The sequence below is a fragment of the Callospermophilus lateralis genome, chromosome 7 (assembly GCF_048772815.1).
Source record: "Callospermophilus lateralis isolate mCalLat2 chromosome 7, mCalLat2.hap1, whole genome shotgun sequence".
NCBI lineage: Eukaryota > Metazoa > Chordata > Mammalia > Rodentia > Sciuridae > Callospermophilus > Callospermophilus lateralis.
In genome coordinates, this window is record NC_135311.1 from 92,993,635 (window position 1) to 93,019,821 (window position 26,187).

General features: G+C 40.1%; 1 protein-coding gene across 1 annotated transcript in view; it reads right to left on the reverse strand.

The window, feature by feature from the left end:
* The window catches only part of Ror1 (receptor tyrosine kinase like orphan receptor 1), a 161,877-nt gene that overhangs the window by 94,399 nt on the left and 41,291 nt on the right, over positions 1–26,187 (reverse strand). The window contains exons 3-4 of the mRNA XM_076862579.2: positions 24,918–25,205; positions 24,193–24,223 (exon numbers count right to left, since the gene is read on the reverse strand). Of these exons, the coding sequence (XP_076718694.1) occupies positions 24,193–24,223; positions 24,918–25,205 (319 nt within the window). The remainder of the gene's footprint in view (positions 1–24,192; positions 24,224–24,917; positions 25,206–26,187) is intronic.

A 26,187-nucleotide genomic window follows, 5' to 3' on the forward strand; every position in this document is an offset into this window, starting at 1 on the left:
TCTGTGTCCTTTTCTCTAGGTGTTTATCATAGCTCTAGGACATTATGTTCTTTTTGTTGTTGCTTTGATATGGGGATTGAACTCAGGGAAACACAACCACTGAGCCACATCCCTAGCCTTATTTTGTATTTAGAGACAGGGTCTCACTGAATTGCTTAGCGCCTCACCATTGCTGAGGGTGGCTTTGAACTCACAATCCTCCTGCCTCAGTCTCTTGAGCCACTGGGATTACAGGCAGGTGCCACCATGCCTGGCTGAGACATTATGTTCTATTTGACAATTTCCACACCAGTTGAGGGTCGGGACATCATCTTTTCATCTATATGTCCCTAACATTGAGTATCATGCCTGGCACCTAGCAGGAACTCAGTGTCTATTGAATGAGTGAATGACTGCATAAATACAAGACAGTTATTGTGATTGTAATTACCAAGGACATTCTGGTTCCTTGCCTATGACTCTGGCCTTATAAGCAGTGATATCATATTTCAAACCTTTGATTTATCTTCACAAAGTTGGAAATGGCATCAAATGTCAAAGCAAGAGAGGAGATATTCCCTGAGAAGGCTTCCCCAGTGGTGAGACCTCTAAGCTACATCTGGGGGCTTGGGTGAACTCTTGGCTGGGTTGGCGCTGTCTGCCCTTGGTGGGCCAGGGCTGCCCTGAGCAGCCAGCCTCTCTGAGTTCAGCTGTGGGCCAGACGCTGAAGCAGAACAAAGGCAGCATTGATGCCACCACTCACAAAACAGGCCCTTGGGCAGGGATCAGAGGACTTGCTGGCAGCTTCTCTCTTCCCAGACAGGCTCAGCTCCACCTTTGTCCCCGGGGTGACATCAGCCACAGGGAGAGAGGATGCATTAGACCAGGTGTGAGGTGTTCAAAAGAATGTTGCTGGGTGGTTACGAAATGAAGATGAATTTTAGTGGACATTTCATTCTGATGATAGAGTTGATAATTGTTCTAAGGAACATCAGTCAGAGCCAAAAAGCCAAGTGCTAACACTTTCATCAAGAGCATGCTTTCTACATTTTACATCTCCCTGCCCCCAAGCATTCTTGCTTGAAATGTATTTGTCTAAGACATAAATTTTCATTTTGTAAAAGGAAGAAAATTTATATATTGAACCCTCACTATGCACCATATTGAACCCTCCCCTCACTGTGCGCTTTGCATTGTGTCTCTATGCCTTACAACAACTCCATGAGGTGGATATATTATTTCTATTTTATAAATGAGGAACCTGAGGCTGAGGTAGTTTAAGTAACTAATTCCAGACCACATGCCTTATAAATAACCGTATTAGCGGTTTAGTCAGCTTGCTCAAGGATTGCGGTTTTTAAAATGCTCTCAACAAATAAATAGTTAATTAAAAAAAAAGTAACTGTTGCCCTGTTGTTATTAAAATAAATATTTTTGTGAAGTAGAAGTTAACCAAAATTTATTAAAACCTATAATTAAATTGAAATATATGCGCCAACTAAAGCTTCTAATGAGCATGAGAATGAAAATTTAATTGATAAAATTTGAGGATCAAAAATAAAGAAATATATTGCTCTAGTGGTCCTGTATTTCATTTTTAAAAAATATATGTACCAGTAGGAGTTCAGAAATATGATTAATAGTTCACAGACTCTGTTACTCCCTCCAAGGGCCCTGAGGTCCTAGACATACAGAAGGGCATCGCTATTCCAAAGCCATCTCTCAGTGTACTGCACACATGGCTGGCTGCATGCCATTTTTGTCTTGGTGGCCTTCTCTAAACTTAAGCAAGTTTCTTTCTGTCAGGAAGGCATGCAAAGGTCTTTCTTTTGACATGGATGCTTATCTGGAGAAAACACAATTTTAGGATTTCCTCAAGCTGTTTGCATGATCCCTGAAGGAGCAGATCATAAAGATTTCAAAGGAATTGTAGGACCTGAAGAAGAAATGAAAAGCTCACCTTTGCCCTTAGCTTTGTGTGTCCATCAACCAGGGAATCTGTGGGCCTGGCTTATTGGTGACTCCAGGTGTGTTTAGGAGGGTCCAATTTCAAAGCACTCAGGAAACTCTTGCTCTAAGACCTAAATAAGAGTTTGGGGCTTTGATTTGCAACTGAAAGACAACCTTAAACTGTTTTTGTAAAATCCTGGCTATTCTGAAAGATAGGAGTCTTGGTGCAGGGGCTGTAGCTGAGTGGTAGAGCACTTGCCCAGCAGGTAGGAAAGTGCCTGATCCCCAGCTCCGGGATGGGGGAGGGTGATTCAGGGAAATAATTCCCCTTGCTCTGTTGGCAAGAAAGGCAGGGAGGAAGGACAAATTGAGAGGAAGACCCACAATAAAGTCACCTAAAAGATGAGGGCCAGAATAATGGAGGGAATTCACTATGGGAAAATGACAGTCCTGTCTTTCTGTGGCAAACCTCCCACCCTCAACCAGCATAATCCACAATTTGTCAAAGGGCTTTGTAAAAGTGGGTACCTTTCATTCTCACCACTCCTTGAGAAGTTGTAGGCAGAACCATAATCTAAACTCAAAGAAACAGGTGCACTGAAATTCTGGGGCATCAAGGTGTGAGGTGCAACATTATCTACACGTTTACAAAGAAATAAAACAAGGGCAAGTTGATAAAGTTATTTTAGGAGAACATAGACATTAAGAAACACATACATTGAGGAATCATATACTTAAGAAAGTATCTAACATTCAATGTGAAGTGTTAAAAAGAAGGAAGCAATTTATATAAGGGGTATTGTAATCATATGGAAGACACATGGGCCAACCTCTTGAAAGGCTTTAATAAGAACAATATTTACTGAATGCATATTATATGTCAGGTGCTCTATAAAGCATGAATTATCTCAGTTAATCCTTATTTTAAAAACTCAGTGGAGAAACTTCTAGAAACCTCCCATAAGAATGACTGGGAAAACTAAGGCTGAAGAAAGTTAAAGGAACTTAGGAACTTGCCCAAGATCACTCTGTGGTTAATTGATGGACCTTGAAGAAGATTCTCTACTCCATCTCCCACATGAGCAAAACATGGCTGCATTATAGGTAGGGGGATTATGTGTCCATTTTTCTCTTAATTTATTATCTAAATGTTCTAAAGTGTGATTGTATTAAATTTAAGATATTTCAGGATGGGTCTTCACAAATTAGAACTTGAATATTCAGATAGTATATGCAGACCTAATTGGACAGTAAATCCAATCCTCCTGTTTGATTAAACACAGGAATGAAATTACCCCAAATGAGATCCAGCAAACATTTCTTAAAAACTGGTTATAGGGAGGATTAAGAGAGATTAGGCACAGCAGGAGGTTAGCCCAGTGCCTGGGGACACTAATAAAATCTGTTAAGATCTTATCTCCATCTTGTGCCAGGTACTATCCTAAGTGCTCCCACACAGGGTAGCTCATTTTGTCCTCACAAACACAATGGTAAACTATTATTATCTCCATTTTACAGGTGGAAAAAAAAATAGCCATTCACAGAGGTTAAGTAACTTCCCCATTGTCAGTTATTAAGTGGTGTGGCCATTCCCAATGGCCCTTCGCCCTGTTTGAACTGGCCTCTCTCAACTCAGATGAAGGATGGTAACCTAAACTGGCAGCATAATTTCAAGTGCATTTTTCCCCATCTGTATGTAAGTCCATACTGCAGAACAATCCAAGGAAATTCAAACTTTTGATTCTGGGATTCCATCTCCTCTGGCATTTGTGACCCTCTCTATCTGTCAAAATCCCTCCCCCTTCCTTGACCATGGGAAACTTCTTTTGAGTTCTTCCAGGGCCTACTGCATTCTCTTGGATTCACCTAATCCTTGCTATCCTCAGGACCCAGTTCAAGTACAACCTCTTTCAGGAACACACACACCCACTTCATTTCTCCTCCTCTGAATTTTCTACAGAAGTTAGTTTCTATCTCATTTAATTATACTCTAGGACATTTAATCCTGTAAATAGTTAATGTACCTCTTTCCACTTGGCAAAAGCTAAAACAATAAAAAGTGGGAGTGGAAGGTAAAGGTGTTTATAGGCTCCTGTATTTGACAAATCCAGTGGCTCAGGGGCATTTACCAAATGCCCCAACTGAGCCAGCCTGGTCATGTGGCTATTCGGATTGGGTTAAGAGTCAGCTCACCTCAACTGAGAAGAACAAGTGACTCTGCCAAAAGACTTGCCCTTGGGTGAACAGGCACAACAGATGTCCTTCACCTTTTTCAATCAAGTTCCTCAAGGAAAGTTCTTCACTGGTTAGACACTCAGCTGGACGCCCATTAGAAACTGCCAAGCAGCCTTAGAACTCTGATTAACCACTCTGATTAACTAGACCTCTGCTTAAGTGAACCTGGCCTGGGGGCCTGGCTACAAAGGGGCCTTACAAGCCTCTGACACAGCATTTTAATCCACAGGGGATTGTTTTCCATTCCCACACGTTGTGTTAACCCTTGGGGAACCGGGAAGCCCAGTGTAGAGCTCATTAGTGACTTTCCTTCAGAGTTCTTCAAAGAGGCCCTGTCATTTGCCGATGTGATTTTTCTTAAATTGTACAGAGGACAGGCTAATCCATCTTCAAATGATCTAATTGCATTGAGCTTTTTCTTAAGAAACACTTTGTGGAGTTTCGACGCCTTAATTGTGGGGTGCATGTTGAGTGTCTCCAAGATTACAGAGCCCTGCACTCCAATCGAAGCTGGGGAATTTCCACTGGAAACTTTCAGGGCAGGAAACTGGAGGTGGTGAGTGGCCATGAGCTGGTGAGCTTCATCAGGTTCCGTTCTTGGGGCCTGGACTGCATAACCTGGAGTCCTGCTTTAACCTGCCGGCTAAGGTTTTCCACAAGGGCTTTTGGAGGTTTCCCTGGCTCCTTCAAAGCCTCACATCTTGATTTATTATTTAAAAATGGGGGAGGGGGTACAAATAGGGGGCAGAAGAAGAAGCAAGGGGCAGGCAGAGGAGTGATTGAGATCGTCTTATTGGCTGGGTGAGAATATGAACCCCAACTGAACAGTATTTTCTTGGGGTTTGCCTGACATTCCACTCTCTTAGCCCAGCAACCTTTATACAACTTGCAAAAGGACTAACTGAAAAAAAAAAACACAGATTTACCAAGAAGAGGTGGACTAAGCGAAGTGGGGGGTGGGGAGGCTGGAGCTGGGGCCTGGAACTGCAGTGCTTCTGGTGTTGGGGAGAGAAGAGCACACACAAACAGGCGAGGTTAGTGCAAATACACCCACAGGCTTTCTTTAATTTACTACTTCTTTTAAATCTTATTTATCTTGTTTACTCATCACAACTGCTCTGGAGGGTAGAGTTATCTGAATTTCCATTTGGGGAAACCCAGGCTCCCAGCTAACTGAAGACAATGCCTAGCAGAGCTGGGATTCAGCCTGGTCCGTTTCTGACTCCATGGCAGACGCCAGAGACCAAGCCCCTCCCTCCACATGCCAGGCGGGTTTGGGGGAGCTGGGTCAGGGCCACATATAGGCTGCCCACCCCCTTGAGGTTCCTGGCATGAGTAGGTACAGATAACCCTGGCTCTCCCATCCCCTGGCAGGCCCGAGGGAACTCTGATTTTTACTAGGATGAAGTCATGCTTTAAACACTAGCATGGTTTCTGTCAACATCAGGCCTTTGTTCTGCCCTCCCCACAAACATATTTATATTGGCCCCAGTTAACAATATCCCACTTTCCATTTGCGTTCACCATCCCTTACGTCTCATCTGGTGCACAATACTTGGGAAATCAGGCTGTAAATGAACTGTGATCAACTCAAGGCACTTTATTAATTCCACTTCTCAGTCTCCAGTGACAACAGAACTGGGAGGGTTTTTTCTGGCCTCTGTACCAGAGCCCTTGTTTTCCCGGAGATTGGCCATATTTCTCTTTAATCCAGGACCCCCAGAGAGCCTCCAAGAGCCCTACAGCCATACAGCAACAAGAAGCCACAGAAAGCAGACTCCCTCTCCCCCACCCCACCCCCAAAATAATAGGACTAACAGCAAACTTCTCTGGAGAGCTTGTTAAGTGCCAGGTTGTGCATGGTGAATGACACATAGTATCTCACTTAATGCTCACAATCCTTTGAGTAGATTCTATTGTTATCCCAGTTTTACAGAAGAAGAAAGAAGCCTCATGGGTTATTCTGTAACATCGGGAGTTTCTCCATTCTAAAATGGGGGTACTGGCATTGTCCCCGATATGCCCATTCACTGTTCAGGTATTAACCAAGCGCTCTCTCTGTATCAGAGGTTACAAAGATCTAATCCATGCTCCAACATCTAAATCACTGACAGAAGGATGGCAACATAGTGGGGAACAGGGAAGCACAATATGGTAGAGGAAGGGAATCCTCTTGAGGCTGGGACTGGCAGCTGGGGGAGGAGAGAATCCTTGCCTTAAAGGCTCCCCCTCCTCTCCCTGGGCACTAGGCAACTATGAACCGTCCAGAATAGGTAAATCCAGAGACAGAAAGTAGGTTAGTGGTTGCCGAGGGCTAAAAGCAGGGATGGAGGGGGAAAGACTCCGAAATTTCTTTTTGGGATGTAAAAGCGTTTTCCAACTATATAGTGTTGATGGCTGCCTGCCACTAAACTGTGCACTTGAAAACGGTCAAAATTTATGTTATATGTATTTTTTCACAATAATAATAATGATGAAGCAAGGAAAGTCAGGGACCCGCTGCTATTTGGAGGCTGCGGGTATTTGAGCTGCGCTGCCTCCTCCTGCTGTTCTGAACCTCCGCAGGGTCTGCCTGCCAGAGTGGTGGACTGTTTCAAAATTAACCCTAATCTAAAAGAATAACACTTTACTTTCCAACTTCGTTGTGTTTCTCTTTGCAATTTGCCCCTTCTCTTTAATCAGGGTGATCACCCAAACAATCACAAGGGTGCACACGCGCACATAAATGTATGCATTGAATCCAAGAGGAAACGCAGCCTGCTGAATGCAGCTTTGAAATCCTGTCTGACTGCCGCTGTTTTCTGAATTTCTATTTTTAGCCCTAAACAGAAAACTGATTCAAACACATACTATTTCGGAGAAGTTATGAGTTCTGTAGTGTTTTGGCCAAGGAAAGACTTTCTGAAACAGGAGAGTAATGGATAAAAGAGACTGGGATAAAGTATGCCGTAAATTTCATGATGAATGTCAACTGGGGCAAGGGTACACACAAAAAAGTTATGTGTTGTGTAAAAAAAAAAAAAAAAAAAAATTAAAGGTAATAAAGTGGACTATGTTAATGAGACATTTTCAGCAAACATAGTGGTTTTGATTTTTAATAAACTTCCTTTCAGTAGTCAAAAAAGAGTGACATTGGTCACCTGAGATAAGAATTAAATGCCATACCAAAAATATAAAAAAATTAAAAAGTTTACAGAATTTTAGCAAAATCTGGGCTTGTAACTGAGCAGCTATAAAACCATTTTTAAATGGATAGATGGTAAGAGAGATTATTATTTTAGTTATGGATAGCCTGTAGAATATAAATCTTTCTAAGAAAATCAAAATCAATTGATTCAAAATTTGAAAAATTTCAGGCACTTTAGTTTTAGATGAGGCATGAGATATAAAACAAATGATCAAATTAATATTTTGGGTTATGTTTAATCTCAAAGGGCTTCCATTCTCTCTCTCTCTCTCTCTCTCTCTCTCTCTCTCTCACACACACACACACACACACACACACACACGCCAATTTGTACCTATAAAGTTGAATTTGTGAAGTAGGTGTTTTTTAATCTTTTACATCTGTCAAAGAATTTCATCAAGGTATAAAAAAAAAAATGGTTTCTATCATGACAGATGTACTTCAGCCATTAGGTCAAAAATGTAGACTTAGTGAAATTTTAAAAGAACCCCAATGGTTCCCTTATTGCTTTGTTCTACTGTATGATACATATTGAAAATATCTGTGTTTAGTTTTCTGAAGCAGATTTTATGAACAATGTCATGAATACAGTTATTAAAATCATTTCATATATGTGGAAATGAAATCATTGCCAGTTTTTAGAAACATTGAAAGAAATCAAAGGCAATGTCCTCAGTGATCTTGTGTTCATTGCCAATGCTTGTTAACTGAATCATGGAAGAGTTGTACAAAGATTTATTGTACTGTTAACTCCAATTCAAGACTTTCTTGAAATGGAGGGATGCTTGCCAAATACTCAATAATCAAAGACAAAAATGGCAATGTGATTTACATTTTTCAATGATCCCACACTGTATCAGAACAAGCTAAACTTTTAGCTTGTAACTTAGCTAGACATTTACGGAATGCATGTTGTAATTGAGGCTTTTCACATACAAATCAACAATCGTGGTTTTTATACACTTAACATGAATCACTAGGCAAAAGATTTTAATTGTAATAGGCAGCATTTTGTAAGCTGGCCACAAAAACTACAAGAAAAAAATTTGAGGAATGTTTTGTGGATATTGATAAATTTAGGCTGCTTTTCAATTTATGCACTATTTCTTTGATATAAATAGTACTAAGTTGATACAAGATGTAGTGCATTTATTTAACTTGGATAGACGTAGCTTGGAAGCTAATGTACTGGGGCTTCAAAGTCAAGTCAATTCCTCTAAAAGTGATGAACCAGTTTTGCCACTAAAGAAAAAAAAATGACTTTTTGGTATTCATATTGGTTGTGGAAAACTTTGAATACATTTGAAACAACCTGACAATGTGAAACTAGCCTTTTAATTGTCAATTTTATAAAATATAAGTATTTTTGATGAAAATTTAATATTCAAACTAAGATGTGCTGTAAATACAAAATACTAGATTTTGAGGACTTGGAGAAAAAGAATATAGGATATCTTATTACAGAAATCACTTTGATGTATATAAAAAAGACCACTGAATACCTCAGTTACACACAATTTTTACTTGTCAATTATCTCTTAGTAAAAGCTGGATAATCATCAACATGTTGAAAAAGTAATATTTTGAGTATATTGGTTTAGATAAAATATATATTGAAGTTAATTTTACTAGTTTCTTTTAAAAATGTGGCCATTGCTAGGTGCAGTGGCACACACCCATAATCCCAATGGCTCAAGAGGCTGAAGCAGAAGCCAGCCTCAGCAACAGCAAGGTGCTAAGCAACTTAATGAGACCCCATCTCTAAATAAAAATAAAAAGGAGTGGGGATGTGGCTCAGTGGTTGAGTGCTCCTGAGTTCAATTCCCAGTAGTGCCCCCCTCCACTAAATAAATAAATAAATAAATAAATAAAAATATGGACACTAGTGGATTTAAAATTACTTATGTGGCTTACATTATGTTTCTAATGGACAGTAGAGACACACAAAAACACCACAGCACCCATCATGGTATACTGTAATAGCTTTGAGAGAAAGGTAGGATTTCATGTGAGCACAAAGCGTAGCTACCAAGTCATCTTGGAATGAGTGGAGGGTAGTCACATTAGACCTTCGCTATAAAAATACTAGGCCATCTGCTGAAGTAATAGATAGTAATGACTGACTCATAATGGCTATTCCAATATTTATAGAACATTTCCCATTCAATGCCAATATTTGCATTTGGGTTATACCACCACTATTTGTATTTTAGGTATAAGTTCCTGATTTACAAACTATACAAGTCTAAGAGAGATAAATAGCATGGGTTAATCTCAGCAGAATTAAACTAACCTCAGAGTGATAATATTCAGAACCACAGATCACAGGCATTCACTATGGAATGCATATACTAAGGATACATGATGTTCTATGAAAGCAAGTTGTTTGAGGTAGGAGGTATGAGCTGGTCAGCATTATTTAGTAATAATAATTGGATTTATGATTTGCCCCTGATTTCAGTCTTGGAGTTTCAATGATTCAGGTGTGTCATGGAGCCAAAGGTGTCTTTGGGACCAGTTCACCCAAAGAGCCCTCTACTATGAAATGACATTAGCGTTCTTGGAATCCAGGTGCTTCACAGGCACACCAGGGAAGGTTTGAGACTTACAGACTAAGGGTGTCCTGTACAACCCAGATTGGGGAGGACAAAAATGTTGGCACATGGAATCTCTTAGCCCCTCTGGGTTGCATATCTAGCTCCTGGAATTCTGAGGCCATATCCCTTGCGTGTAATAAAATTGCTCCATGAGGATAAACTGTTTGTGCGCTGTGAATCTGCTCAGCAATCAAATACTTAAGGAGACCAAATGTGTAATTCCTGCAAGAGTTCATACACTGCTCACCTCCCAGAATGAGGGGAAGTAGTGTGTAAGAATGGCTAATGTCTAAACTCTGATGTCCACCTGCCTGGCCTCAAATCAAAGCTTCTTCCTTTGCCAGTTGAGTCTTGAATGAATTACTTCATCCATACAATGGGGATTTGACAGTGCCCGCTCAAGGGATTCAATGAGGTCATACTTAAGTGAGTTTTATAAATATGTCCAGCACAGAGTAGTACTCGGTAAGTGCTTACCACAGTTAGCAAATTGTATCTTTAGAATCCCAAGAAGCAAATTTCTAGGAGGTTTTCTTGTTGAACCCCCCCCCCCGCCCTTATGCAATTAAAAAATACTTGCTGTGATAAGAAAGAGGGAGGCTGATCACTAATCCATTTTGCTAGACAGAAAATTAAGTCATGAAGCTATCTTGTCAAAGCTATAAGATCAGAAGAGATTAAAAAAACATTCTGAAAATTAGGACTAGTATTACAGAATAAAAGGTCTTATTCTAGATCCTTTTATAGTTTCCCTTGGGGATTTCACCTTCTTCAAAGTTTTGCCTGTTGACTAAGCCAATAGTACCAACATGGCTGCTCTTTCAGCTTTGACCTTTGCTCCAGGGCTAATTCCACAACCCAACTGCTCACAGGAATGGTTCTACCAGAGACTGGACAAGGAGGACAGTTGAATGTCTTATCTTTTCCCCATGAAATTTCCTCCCACCTGTCTCCACTCCCACGTTTCCATAGGTAGGTAAATCTATGTGAGCCATCAGTACAGGGCTGGGCCTGTGTGCCCTGGATTCCCCCTTGCCCTCTCCCTGCTCTGCTCCACGTAGATGGCCACAGGCAGATGGCCTCTGCAGGCAGCAATTCGCAGGCCATGCAGATGGGTCTCTTCTAAGTTCCCCAGTGGAGACACTGGCTTGCATTTGGATATGGGGAGGAAGGGAGAAGCCAAGTAGTTTCTCCTGCTTCTTTCTGCCTTGATCAGTAACCCTAGCAGTGGAAGCATCTCTGGTGACTCCACATGGGCCAGACTTGCCATCATTCTGGCCTCCACAGGTTATCCCAAACCTGGGCTGGGGTAAAATCACCTTCATCTTCTGTCTGTTGCTGATGTTGATCACTGTCCCTTGTGTGACTTCTCAGCAAATTCTTACATTAAATTTACTGTGTTAAAAAATCATAAGTTGGGGGCTGGGGTTGTGGCTCAGTGGTAGAGCGCTCGCCTAGCATGCATGAGGCACTGGGTTCAATTCTCAGCACTACATAAAAATAAAATAAAGATATTGAATCCACCTAAAACTAAAAACAATAAATATTTTTTTTTAAAGAGAGAGTGAGAGAGGGAGAGAGAGAGAGAGCGAGAGAGAATTTTTAATATTTATTTTTTAGTTATCGGCGGACACAGCATCTTTGTTTGTATGTGGTGCTGAGAATCGAACCCGGGCCGCATGCGTGCCAGGCAAGCACGCTACCGCTTGAGCCACATCCCCAGCCCCCAATAAATATTTTTTAAAAATCATAAGTTAGTTATGTTTTCCCCATGGGTCCTCGATAGTGCAGTAGGCATGTGACATTCCAGGCAGAGTTTCTGCTGCTTCCACTACTCTGCTCTCTGCAATATTGTGTTGGGGCAGAGAGCTAGATATGCAACCCAGGGGGACTGAGAGATCCCATGTGCAAGCTTTTCTGTTCTCCCCAACAAGAGAGGTGGAGCTGGGCAGTTTAATACAAGTTCCCCTCAGGTGAGAGAGGGATGGGAGATGATATTTCTCAAGTCTGGCTACATGTATGTGGAATCATTTGCCCTAACTTTTTAACATACTATATCTGGGCTCTTAACTTGTCTGTGGTGGTGCCTGGGTGTGGGTAGTTTATAAACCTTCCTGGGTGGTTCTAATGAATGTGTTGGGTTGAGAAATACTGCCCTAGGTAATAATAAAAGGCAGAAGATTGATATGATTTTCAGAGAAACGAGAGTGTAAGACATAGGATCCCACCTATAGTTTTTGGAGCATGTGTGAATACTGGGGGTTGGGGGTGCAGGGAGAGGAGACAAAGAGACAGGGGAAAGCAATGAGATGAAACTGTCAACAATGATGGAAAAAATCTACAACTTGACAAAAAGAGAGGAAGAAATATGAATATTAGACTGAAAAAGGTGAAGGGGATCAGAATTTGCCACCTGAGTACCAAATTGGCATATTGACTGCTGCTGACCTGTGGGAAAATCAGCAATCTCTCCTGCACCAGAGGAGACAAAACCACAACCACTTCAGAACCATGTGGAGGTTCTCCATAAAACCTTTCTCACTGGCTCAATTTACCTGGGCAAGGTCTGGAATGGGCAGGATGGGAGATCACAACAGGAGGGAAAAAAGGCGGGGTGGGGGGGGACTATTAACACCCTCAGGGCGGAGAAAAAAGATCCAAAGAGCATATTGCAAAAAATTCAAAACCATGAAGGAGGTCTCACTGTAATATAGAAAATATACATTGAGTTTCAGTTAGTCCTCACATTTGGTTGCAAGAAATCTTAGAAGACATCATAGCCAAAGTTCCTCAGTTTGCAAGTAAAAAACTTGGGTTCAGAGAAAGTAAGCAATTGGCTCACTGGCCAGTGAATAGCACAGTAAGAACTGGAACCCAGGTGGGTAAATTCTCTAAATCTGTGCCTCTCAGAGTGTGTGATCCAGCAGCACCAGCAAGCCCTGGGAAGGTGTTAGAAATGCAGAGTCTCAGGCCCACCCAGAGATGCTTTTAGCACCTGCATTTTAACAAGATTCTCAGGTAATTTGTATGCATGTCACAATTTGAGAGTTACTATCCTAAACCACACTGATTCCTCTGGGGCTGTCTGTTTACCCACAGCCAGGAACAGGGTGGCGATTTTTCTCTATTTCTGCAAAATAACTGGAGGGGGGGGTGACGAGCAACTTGTGTACATTGATACAGCAGGAGTGGGAGCCGTTTATTGTAGGACAGGAGGGGTATATATACATTCCACACAGCTTATCTTAATTAACATAAACTAGATACAACAGTCAACCAATAACACACTTAATGGCTCGATGGCGTTACTTCACAAACCACTCCCTCTGGCAAAATGCCAGGTGCCATCTTGACTTGTTTACAGACCCTAACAACCTTCCTTGCAACCTTGGGTAGAAGCAAATGTCAAAACTCATAAACACAGGAAGGGAATTCATAAGGTGTTGAATGAGTATTATGATATTGATTTTTTTAAGTCTGTAACTTAATTAGAGGCTTGGAACATAGAAAGAACTCAATAAGAATGTATTAAGCAAATGAATAAAACTTTGTCAAATTTGGAAAAGGGCTTTAAAGACAGAGTGTTCTGACCTTCAATTTAGCACATTTTTTTGAGCATCTACTATGTACTAGGTGCTGGGTTAACATGGAGATACATATATGTAACTAACTCATATGCTGAGAAGCTCATGGAGGGTGGGCAAGGTTTTGGAAGGTGTGCTCCTAGACAGCAAGGACTTATCTTCCCCCTTCTCCCTTTGGATATGCTCTGCACACAGGGATATGCATTGCCAAGCTTTACAAGTATCGTTTTAGTAGGAAGCTTTCCACACCCTGTTCATCCAGTGGGGATTGTTGAGTGATGGTTGTGGATTGAGACATAAGGACTTGGCTTCTCAACCGTCTGTACTCTTGGATCTCTTCCCCTGGGATTTGGAAACCCTTCTTATCTAATCTCTCTACCCTCTCACCATCTGCCCCTGGTCTGCAGAGTGCTGATTCTAAGGCGGTTTGATGAGCTGCTTCCCTGGGGTAAAAGCCCTCTGTGGCTTCGCTCAGCTGCTGTTTGACTTCCTGGTCCCCTCACTACAAGATGCCTCATTCCTGAACTGTCTGAGTAGCTGTGCTGAAAGTTATCCTTGAGTTTATCTTGAGTTGAAAGTTCTATTATCACTTCCTGAGCTGGGCCAGCACCCAAATCCACTTCTTCACTGTGGCTGAGACTTGAAACAGATGAAAGAGGGAGAGAGGTCATCAAAAGCTACTTAGTTTTTCTGTGGAAAGAGACTTTAGCCAAAAGCCAATGAGAGAAAAGGAAATAAAGGTTTCGATGGCTCTGTCTGGTGTTCAGAGCAAGGAGTACTGTCCAGCAGAAGGACTCTGGCTATAAAGACTACATAGCCTCTTGTTTCCAAATAGTGATTACAATGTTGCTGCTGCTGTTGTGGTTAGTCAACATTATTAAACTCCTATGAATGTGCCAGGCACATTGCTACCTACTATAGCAATGATCCTAAGACAGATCATCATGATTTCACTCAATCTCAACATCCTCATGAGATAGCTCCCCCCCCCCTGTAGTTTTAACAAACCAATTCTGCAGGAAACCCAAGAGGATGAAAAAAAGGAAAGAAATAAAGCTGAAATTCATTCAATGTGAATTCTACAACAAACTACACCCTAAGTTTTCTTGTGTAATGTAGGTGAGAGAAAAGACAGAGGGGGGAAAGCTGAAAATTGTTAAAAACAGAGTTTTGTGGCATTTCACCTTGCCCATTCCCATCTTCTTCTCCCAAGTTCTTTGTAGCCTTGAAAATCAGCAGCCTTGCAATCACTGGAGGAGACAAATGAGTTTGAAGATCCTTGGAGGGCTCATCTCCAGAGAACTGGCATAGTTTGAACTGGCATAGCTTTCTAAAAAAGTCCCATTCACGGGGCTTGTCCCTATTTGACTAAACTTGGAGTGTCTCAGTGGGAAAAGTCCTACTCCCAGGATGTTTGGATCTCTTCCCCTGGGATTTGGAAACCCTTCTTATCTAATCTCTCTACACTCTCACATATGGATGATTGTTGAAAAAATATAGCCTATTTGCCTCAGGAAGTGATACCAGTTATGAGAAAGAGAAGCCTTGCCAAAAAGCTCAAAAGCTCAAAGGGAAGATCTGGGAAATGAGATGTCCATTGAGGCTTTGAAAACCCTCTGACATATGCCTGGGTTTTGAAGGGCACTCCTATGAGCGGGGCTGTGTGCATGGCTGGGAAGGAAAGCCCTAATTTCTCCTCTCGGCTATCTCTTAAGTCCTGCACTAGTAAGGCATGAAAGCAAGGGCAGAGTTATAAACTGCTGGGGTGCTAAAGATATGCTCAAACTTTCATGAAACCCTTGGCAAAGGATTGGCAACTTTCTGGTTGAAGGAAATCTCTGTTCGTTCATTAACTAACTGCTAAGAGCTACCTATCTGAGACTCTAGTATCTTACGTTACACATAATGTAGAACCATATAGATTGAGTTCAGGTAATACACTATAAACAAATGGCAAGGACAATACACAGCAGACAAGAAGGAAGATAATCAGACAATCTGATTTCCAGAGCTGCCATATTATATTATTTAAGCATCCAGTTTTCAACAAAATTTACTTCTTTGAAAAGACAAACAGAGTTGGTAAATCTGGACTAGCCAGCCCGACCAAGGGGGTGGAGGGAAGACACAATTATTAAAATTCAGAGAAAAAGAAGTTATATCATTATGAATGTTTCGGAAATTAACAGAATGATAAGGGAATACTATGAATAACTATATGCCAACAACTTAAATGATTTAAAGGAATGGACAAATTCCTAGAAAGACAAACTATTAAAACTGACTCAAGAAGAAATAGAAAATTTAAATAGACCTATAACAAGTGAAGAATTTGAATTAGCCATTTCAAAACTTCCCACAATGACTTTACTGGTGAATTATACCCAACATTTGCATGAATTAACAGAATTCCTTCCCAACTCTTCTAAAATAATAATAATAATAAAAGGGAAATACTTCCCAACTTTTTCTAAGAGTACAGTGTTGTCCTGATATGGCAACTAGGCAAAGATATCACTGAAAAACTATAGGCCACTATCTTATGAGCATAGAAACAAAAATCCTCAATAAACGATCAGCAAACTGAATCCAGCAACATATAAAGGAATTGTACCCTATGGCCAAGTGGGAATTACTCCAAGAATGTAAACTTGGTTTAACATTCAAAAATCAATGTGATATACCACACTAATATAGTAAAAGACTAACAAAACTCTTTGATCATCTCATTCACACAGAGAAAGCATTTGACAAAACCCAACACTCTTTTATAATAAGAAACACAAAACAAAATAGGAATAGGATGGAACTTTCCTTCTGATAAAGGGCATCTATGAAAACCCAATAGCTAACACCAGTCAATGGTGAAAGACTGAAAGAGCTCCCCTTTAGGTAAGAAAAAAGATCAGGATGTCTGCTCTCACCACTTCTTGTCAACATGGTTAATAAACTATCCTAAGATTCATATGGAATGCAAGGGACTGAGAAAAACAAAGACTAAGAGGAACATTGAAGGATATGATGGTCAGTTTTATGTGTTAACTTGGGCAAGATATAGTCCCTAGTTATTCAGGAAATACCAGTCTGGCTGTTATCGTAAAAGTACTTTATAAATGTGATTAACATCTACAGTCAAGTGGATGTAGGAGGTCATCCTGATAATCTGAGTAGACCTGAGCCAAAGGGTCTTAGAACAGAACTGAAGCTTCCTACCTGTGACTGCAGCTTGAGCAGCTTTCTGAGACTGTCTAGCCTATTTATTTGACCCCAGGACTTCAAACATGGCTTACCAGTCCACACAAGCTCATAAACCAATTCTTTGCAATAAATCCATATAAAATTTTATACACACACACACACACACACACACACACACACACACACATATATATATATATATATATATATATATATATATATATATATACTGGGATTTGAACCCGGGGACACTTTGCCACTGAGCCACATTACCAGTCCTTTTTATTTTTAATTTTACTATAGGGCCTTGCTAAGTTGCTGAGGCTGGCCTCCAACTTGCAATATTCCTGCCTTAGCCTCCTGAGCCACTAGGATTACAGGAGTGTGATACTCTAGTGGAATATTGACTGATACAGAGAACTTATTTTCTGATTTCAAAACTTAATACAAACCTAGAGTAAGCAAGAATGTGTGAAACTAGCATAAGGATGGTATAGAATCAAGAGTCCAGAAATAAGCACATATATTTATGGTTAATTGATTTTAACAGGGTGCCATGGCAATCCAAAATAATCCACAGAATAGTCTTTTCAACACACAAACAATGTGGGGACAAATGGATACTCACACACGAACAAATGAATCTGAGCTCTCACACTACACACAAGAATTAACTCAAAATGAACCAAAAATCTAAGCATGAGAGCTGAAACTTGAAAACTAAAACACTAAGAAGAAAATCTACCTGTAAATCTTTGTGGCCTCGTATGAGGTAAGGGTGTCTCAAAAGCACAAAAGACAAAATAAAATCTTGAATTAGACTTCATCAAAATTAAAACCACTTGTGTTTTGAAGAACATTACAAAGAAAATAAGAAAGGCAATCCTTTGACAGGAAATCTTTGTGAATCATATATATGATAGGGTATGTAGCCTTGATACATAAAGAGCTCTTACAAGTAAAAAATAACACGACAAAAAACTCAAGTAAATCATAAACAAAAAATTCGAACAGCTATTTTTTCAGACATACAAATGACCAATAAAAGGTCTCAGTATCCTTAGTCATTAGGAAAATGAACATCAAAACCATAAGAGACAACTTCATACCCACTAAGATGACTAAAATAGGTACGTAGATAAATAAATAATGGCTGCATAAAAAACTAAGTAAACTTATTTATTTATTTTGTGGCACTGGGGATTGAACTCAGTGCCGCATATAGGCTAGGAAAACATTCCACAGACCCAGGCCTACATCCTTGGGCCTTTTCATATTTTAAGAAAGGGTCTCACTGAGTTATCCAGACTGGTCTGGAACTTTCAATCCTCCTGTCTCAGTCACTTAAGGAGCTGAGATTGGAGGCCTGTGATACTATGCCCAATTTATATAAATACATTTTTGAAAAAGGAAAAAAGCATTAGAGAAGATGTACAAAAGTCAGATGTCTATACATTCTTTCTGAGAATATGAAATGGTTCAAACCCTTTGGAAAATAGCTTTGCAGTTCCTCAAAATGTTAGACATAGAGACATCAAATGTTACAATAACTCTAAGTTATATATCTAACAGATTCTAAACATACATTCCACAGAAACTTGTATGTAAGTAGTAATTGCAACATTATCCAGAATGAGAAAAAGGAGAAGGAAACCAAATGTCCATGAACAGATAAATAGATAAACAAATGTGGTAAAACTATACAATGAACTATTATTCAGCCATGAAAAGGATGAAGTATGATACATTCTATAATAGGGATGAACCTCTAAAACACATGCTAAGTGACAGAAGCCAGCCACAACAATGAGTATAATATGGTTCTATTTATATGAAAGAGCTAGAATAGGCAAATTTAGAGAGACAGAATTTAAGTTAGAATTAACCACAGGCTGAAGCAGTTTAGTTTTGAAATAGTGAATATGTTTTAAAATAAGATAGCAAGGTTTGCATAACTGTAAAAACACTGAACTGCACACTTTGAAAGGCTAAATTTTATGATGAAACTGTACCTCAGTGAAACAGTTTTTTAAAAAGAAAGGAAGAAACAAAGAATGAAAAGAGAAAAGAAGAAGAGAAAGAGAAGGTATCTGTTCTGGGCCCACATTTTAAAAAAACATATAAAATAAATTTATTAAGAGCAAGAATGCATGGGACTCTCTGCATCTTGGAGGACTTGGTCCTCCAAGCTGGCAGAACCTCAGACATTCACTCATGGGACTCAGCTGTTCCCGTCCCAGGGAACACTTTTCTATGCCTTGTGCCATTGTTGTGGGAACAAAAGGTGATATGATGGATAGTGTGAAGATTGTTATCTATTGTTTCAGTGCCAGAGTGGGACAGGAACACTGTTTCTGGCACAGAAAAGATGGCAGAGGCAGAAACACTGCAATAAGAGATAAGTTAATCAAGTTGGGGGATCCTTCCTCCAGTTCAAACGCAATCGATTTTGCATGATAAACTTATTTCCAATATTACCCAGCATCTATCGATCCTCTTGTTTTTTACATTTAAATTGTGCTTCTGAAAGTTCTTATAAATTAGAATAAGAAACTCAGCAAGAGTTTCACATGGCTGAGAAAATTTTGCAATATTAAGAATCATGTCACCCTAAATTAGTGTGTGGATGTTCAAACCCCCAGTGTCTCAGAATGTGACCTTACCTGGAAATGGGATCTTTACACAGGTAATCAAGTTAAAAAGAAATCTACAAGATGGATCCTAACACCTATGTATGACTGGTGTTTTTTTTGTTTTCTTTTGTTTTCTTTTCTTTTTAAAGAGGGATATTTTGAAACACGCCCAAGGCAGAATAGTGTGTGAACCTCAAAGCTGAGAATGAAGTGATGCATGAACAAGCTAGTAAAGGTCCCAAGGTGCTGATAAACCAAGAATGGAAGATCCTCCCTGCTCCTTCAGAAGAACCAACCCTGCCAGCACCTTGATTGTGGATCTCTAACCTCAGTTTCTACTGTTTTAGCCATGCAGTTTATGACACCTTGAAAACCAAAATTTAAATAATTCTTATTATAGTAATGTGCCCCATAATGATGCTTTGGTCAATGACAGTCTTATTCATGAGTGTAGTCCCATAAGATTATGATGGGGCCCAAACCTCCTATTGCTTAGTGGGTCTCAGCACAACCTGTTATTCACGTGTGTGTGGTATTGCTGGTGTGCACACACCTACTGTGCTGACTGCTGTTTAAAAGCCAGCATGTAAAGTGGTATGTGGCACATCATGAGAAGAAATATTGATGCTTCTGGTTTATGTATTTATGAAACTATCTGTTGTCACTTTAGACTGTACTCCCCCTTCTTATCAAAAAGGTTTATTGTAAGCGTGCCGTTACCTTGGCTGCAGTCTCATATGTGTCTTATTTGTTGTGTGTCCTGATGGCAGCAGGAGGCCACATCAAGCGACTGACCTATACCACACAGATTTGTGTAAATAAGTGCTCTGGAGCTTGCTTAACAATGAGATTGCCTGACATAGCGTTTCTCAGAGTGTATCCTCCCTGATAAGTGACACATGACTGTCCTCTTAAATTCGTACACAATGGGGTAACATGTTGGCATGTTATGATTACTGAAATTTTTGTATATTCTGTAATAATGATTATTCATCATGTATTTCTCTGTTTGAACTTGGTACATAAAATTCTTCACTTCTCAGAAGAAGATATACAAGCGATCAACAAATATATGAAAAAGTGTTCAACATGTTTAGTAATTAGAGAAATGCAAATCAAAACTACACTAAGATTTCATCTCACTCCAGTCAGAATGGCAGTTATCAAGAATATAAGCAATAATAAGTGCTGGTGAGGATGTGGGGAAAAAGGTACACTCATGCATTGCTGGTGGGACTACAAATTGGTGCAACCACTATGGAAAGCAGTGTGGAGATTCCTCAGAAAACTCGGAATAAAGCCACATTTGATCCAACTATCCCACTCCTCAGTCTATACCCAAAGGACTTAAAATCAGCATACTATAGTGACATAGCCACACCAATGTTTATAGCAGCTGAATTCACAATAGCTAAACTGTGGAACCAACTAGATGCCCATCAATAGATGAATGGATAAAGAAACCATGGTACATATACAAATGAAATATTACTCAGCACTAAAAGAGAATAAAATTATGGCATTTGCAGGTAAATGGATAGAATTGGAGAATATTATGCTAAGTGAAGTAACCAAATCCCAAAAAACTAAAGGCTGAATGTATTCTCTGATTAGTGGATGCTTATCTATGATGGTGGTTGCGGGGCATGGGAAGAATGGAGGAACTTTGGATTGGGCAAAGGGGAGGATGGGGAGGGGTTATGGGGGCAGGAAAGATGGTGGAATGAGATGGATATCATTATCCTAGGTATACGTAGATAGCACGAATGGTGTGTCTCTACATTGTGTACAACTAGATTATTGAAATGTTGTTCTCCATTTGTGTACAATGAATTGAAATGCATTCTGTACGTGTACAACTAAGTAGAACAAATAAAAAAAATTCTTATTTCCAAATTTAAGTATCACCTTAGGAATTTCTCTGGTACAGTTGCTACTGACTGAGAGAAGTGAAGTTTCTCCCAATGAAAATTGGTATTAAAAACTAAGAATTACAAAAACTGGAAAAAAGTTTGTCCTATTTGGTATTGTTGTCAATAGAGCATACACTATATAAACATCTTGTATAAAATAATGTAGGTACTACTTTTGCTGAAACGAAGGCAAAAATTTTTATGGAATGAATACATAACCATCAATAAATTATATATACTATTTTGGCCCACGAACAGAATACCCAGACATATAAAGTAATGATTAGTCACTTTTGAAAACTGATGGCTTTCAGTCCTAGAAAAACTGTAACTTTACATAACTACATTTTTCTTTTATTTTGTTATTATAAAGGTGTATTTGCCAACGTGGGAGGATAGAACATATTTCATTTAACAGTTTTGCTAGCTTGATTTAACCTTTTAAATATTTAGGTATGTGGTATGTGAGCCTCCACTGGTACTCATGCCCCAGGCCCTATAATTGTCAGGGGTGGGCCAGGAACTAGTAATGACAGCAGAAATAAAGCCTGAAGCTATGAACAGATGCCAAACTAAAATCTGAAATTTGCTTCTACTCTAAGAGCATCCTGAGCACTTCATGAGAAAACCCCATATAGTCCCTTCGTAGCCTTCTTGGACCGTAGTCCAAGGGCCCTCGGCTCCTGCCAGGTTTCATACACCTGATACATTTTACTGATGGCCTGATTTTCTGAATGCTAGGTTGTGGCAGGGACATTCTTGTTTTTTTTTTTTTTCCCTAGTAATTCTGTGGCACTTTCAAATAAACAGCAATTTATAATTGCATTTCACTCTTATTTTGGAAAAAGTAGCATAAGATTTAACGAAAGACCTTCTGAGGGATCCTTGATGTTGTGATATTCTCCAAGGCCCTCATTTTGTTCATGTCTGCCATCCACTTTGAGTGAGGTTTGGCTTCTAACTGAGGGCTATGAGGACAGGGATGGGAACTAGCATTCTATCTGAGATTAGGGGTGGGCCAGGAACTAGCAATGACAGCACAAATAAAGCCTGAAGCCATGAGCAGATGCCAAACTAAATTCACAGGGTAAGTGGTGATGGTTGAGAGAGGCAAAAAAAAAAAAAAAAAAAAAAAAAAAAAAGCAGGCACATCACGAGTTCCTAAGGCAAAGAAACCAAGAGCATCAAAATGCCAAGGAGGAATGCAATCAAGATGGAGACCAGCCCACAAAAGGCCCCGTGGGATTTCCAACTTAGATTGCATATTGGCGTTAAGTCCCTCCGAGCAAAGGTGGTGACTGTACACTACATGCTGTTGTTCACTAAGTGATGGATAAATGGACAGCGAACACGTAGCAGAGGTGCTGGATGGCAGCAGACACTTCCAGTTGTCAACAGTCATCTTTGAGAAACTTTAATACCTACTCTATGGACATCAGTTCACAAAACTGTTAAACTCTGTCTAAAATTAAAAACCATGAGAGACTTAGGGTTCATCAGAACGATGGCAGCAAAGAAAGAGCAAACACTTCCAGAAATAAAGAAATGTAAATGTTTAACAAGTAACTTTGATTACAACAAATAACTGATGCAGACTGAGCAGGCAGGAAATCCAGGGCTCAACAGGAAAGGCAGATTAGAGAACCACATTAATCAGCTTGTGATGCAGATTATCAACCACACTTGAAACACAGATTAATAGGAACAAATAAGGTACCAGGGTGGGAAGCATTTTTACAGCAAGTAACAGAAATTTTAATCTTTGTTTAAATAAGACTTCAAAAGGATTCCACATATAACCTGTGGCGAGATTATTGGGGGGGAAAAAAAAAACTTCAAAAAATGTAAGGCAAAGTGACCAAACTTCCAACCTTTTCTAAAATTAAGCAACACTTTCTACCTGGGCAAGCAGAATATAATTAGCGCTCGGCTGATTTTAAAGACTTTTAACGGCCTTTAACTGCTGTTGAAGTAGCAGAACAGTGTGGCTGAAGGCCAATGTTTATTTTTACCCATTACCTATTTTATTAATGGGATTGTGGGCCACTGGGCCTCAAGGAACACACCAATGTATTAAAATACCCCACACTGTAATTAAGTGGCACAGAGGGGATTAGAGCAAGCTAAGCGGCTCTTCCATTTGCCATGGGTGTGGTCCAGGCCAGACATGTTGGTGTTCTCAGGATGGACCCAGGGAATTCTGCTTCAGATAATACAAAATATGGAGGAGACTTTCTTGCAGAGCAAAGGTTTGAATAATTAGGTCTTTTCCCCAAATAAAATATACTTAAGGAAAAAATGTCCCAAGAGGATACTTTCAGAGTGGAAGATGAACATCCCTTAAGCAAGAATAAGTGGAGTCTTTTATCTTTTAAAGAAATGGAATCTTTAGACTCCATTAAAAGGGTATCAGAATGAATCCAAATTCCACAAAACTATTTATCCAAGAATGGGGCTTCCATCCCTTATGTGAACTAGAACTTCTAGTTCTATGAAGGGAATAAAAAATAAAGTGATCACCTAATTTTTGCCCTGTTCAATAATTTAAAGTATCAGAACGCTTATAGTTTGTACAACAGACCCTTTAAGCTGGAGTAAAGTTTCCTAAGCCAGCACTCTTGTCACTTTTTGTTTGATTTTTACCGAGTCCATTGTTGCCACTAAATGTTAGATTCATCTTAAAATAGTAAATGTAATAAGATTTGTTGCTTTGATCATTCAGATTCAACATTACCACGCTTAAGATTACTGCCAATGCTGGTCTCCTGTGAATCTTCATATCAAAGTAAAAGCAAAATGGAATGACATTTGAAAACATAGTGTTTGGGCCCAAGCAGAGAACAACATTGCCTTTGCCCTAGAAACCAGTGAGGAAATGCTTAGAAATGACAAAAAAAGGAGACTCAAAGTACTTACGAGGAACCTGGACTTGCGGTGGGAGGGGGTCCTGAAGAAATGAAAGAAAAACAAAAGAAATAGTCAGTTGGATAATTGGAGGGTGAGTGTGGGTACAATCAAACCATTACAAATTAAAGTTCTCAACCACCCAGAGGGGATATTTATTTTTCTGGGATTTATTATTTTACTCCAGCTCCCCTCTCCAACCACCTCTGTGAATAAAAGCATAGCAATGAGAACATATCTCTATTCCACAATTCAGGGGCTGAAAAATGCTAAAAGATGAGCCAACAGAGTGCATCTTCAGATGGGCAGGTAGCTTCCAATAGAAGGCTGAGTGACTGCATGAGGATGTCAATTGCAAAAGCAAGAGGGGGCTTCCAATCTCTGAGGAAGCTACATGGAAGAAGGGAATGCTCACTGCCATGCTCCGGGCTTTCAGGACAGGAGCATCCTTGCTGAGAAGAAGAGCTCTGAGGCATGGTGGTTTGTAGTAAGGGTGTTAGGATCAGACAGAACTGGACCCCATTCCTGCTCTGCTCTTTACTAACTGCACACTCCTAAATATGCTAATTAACTACTGGGTCATGAATTATTTATCTGCAAATTGGATACAGCTCTGCTAGGTTTAGGACTGCACTACCATCTAGTGCTTACTTCCTCCTTCCTGGCCCTGGTGGCCTCTGGGTGTCCAAGCACATTGAGCTTGGGTCAAAGACCATCCCCAGTAGGAGGCTGCTTACCAAACTTGACAAACAAGACTCCAGTGGTGGACACCACCTTCTTGCCATTTGTTGCCACACACTGGAAGTAGCCTGTATCTGTGGTGTCGAGGTTTCTAATCCGCAGCCGCGAGCCATAGTTGGTTGCCCTGAAGGAGATTCTCCGGGGCTCCTGGACCACAGGCGCATCATTTTTGAACCAGCGGATAGTGGGAGGTGGATTTCCAGAGACTTTGCAGTGTAGTTCCGCTGTCTGCCCCAGGGACGTGGTGATGTTATTCATTGGTTCATCCAGGGTCAAATAAGAATCTGTGGCACAAGGGGGAAGGGAGGAAGTGAGAGGGGCTGGAGAGAACCTCTTAGCAACCTGAATGGACTCCACTGTCAGAGTCACAGAGAGACAGAAGAGGGGAAGCACAGCACGCAGAGAAAGGAGAGAATCGAAGCAGTGGCATTTCCCATGACTGCTGACCCTCATCCACAGGGCCTGCTGTTTGGAGGGAAATTTATTACTAATCAGAATAGAAAACTCAAAGTCCTCAAATACCTACATGGTACTCATGGATGAATGTACTTTTTAAGATAAGACAAGATAAGTGCTGGAGAGAATGCGGGAGAAAAAGGTACACTCGTACCCTGCTGGTGGGACTGCAAATTGGTGCAGCCAATTTGGAAAGCAGTATGGAGATTCCTTGGAAAATTGGGAATGGAACTACCACTTGACCCAGCTATTCCTCTTCTCAGACTATACCCAAAGGACCTAAAAACAGCATATTACAGGGACACAGCCACATCAATGTTTATAGCCCCGCACAATTCACAATAGCTAAACGATGGAGCCAACCTAGATGTCCTTCAGTGGATGAATGGATAAAAAAAAGTGGCATTTATACACAATAGAATATTACTCAGCAATAAAAAAATAATAAGATCATGGCATTTTCAGGGACATGGATAGCATTAGAGCAGATTATGCTAAGTGAAGTTAGCCAAACCCCAAAAAAACAAATTCCGAATGTCTTCTCTGATATAAGGGGGTGACTCAAAATGGGTTTGGGAGGGAGAGCAAGGGAGGAAGATTGCCTCTAGATAGGGAATAGGGGTGGGAGGGAAAGGGAGGGAGAAAGGGAATAGCATGGATGGTGAAAGGAGACTCTCATCATTATACAAAATACATGTATGAAGATGTGAATTTGGTGTCAACATACCTTATATAGAATTAGAGATATGATAAATTATTGTATAATGGTGTATTAAGAATTATAATGCAAAATAAATAAATAAATAAAAT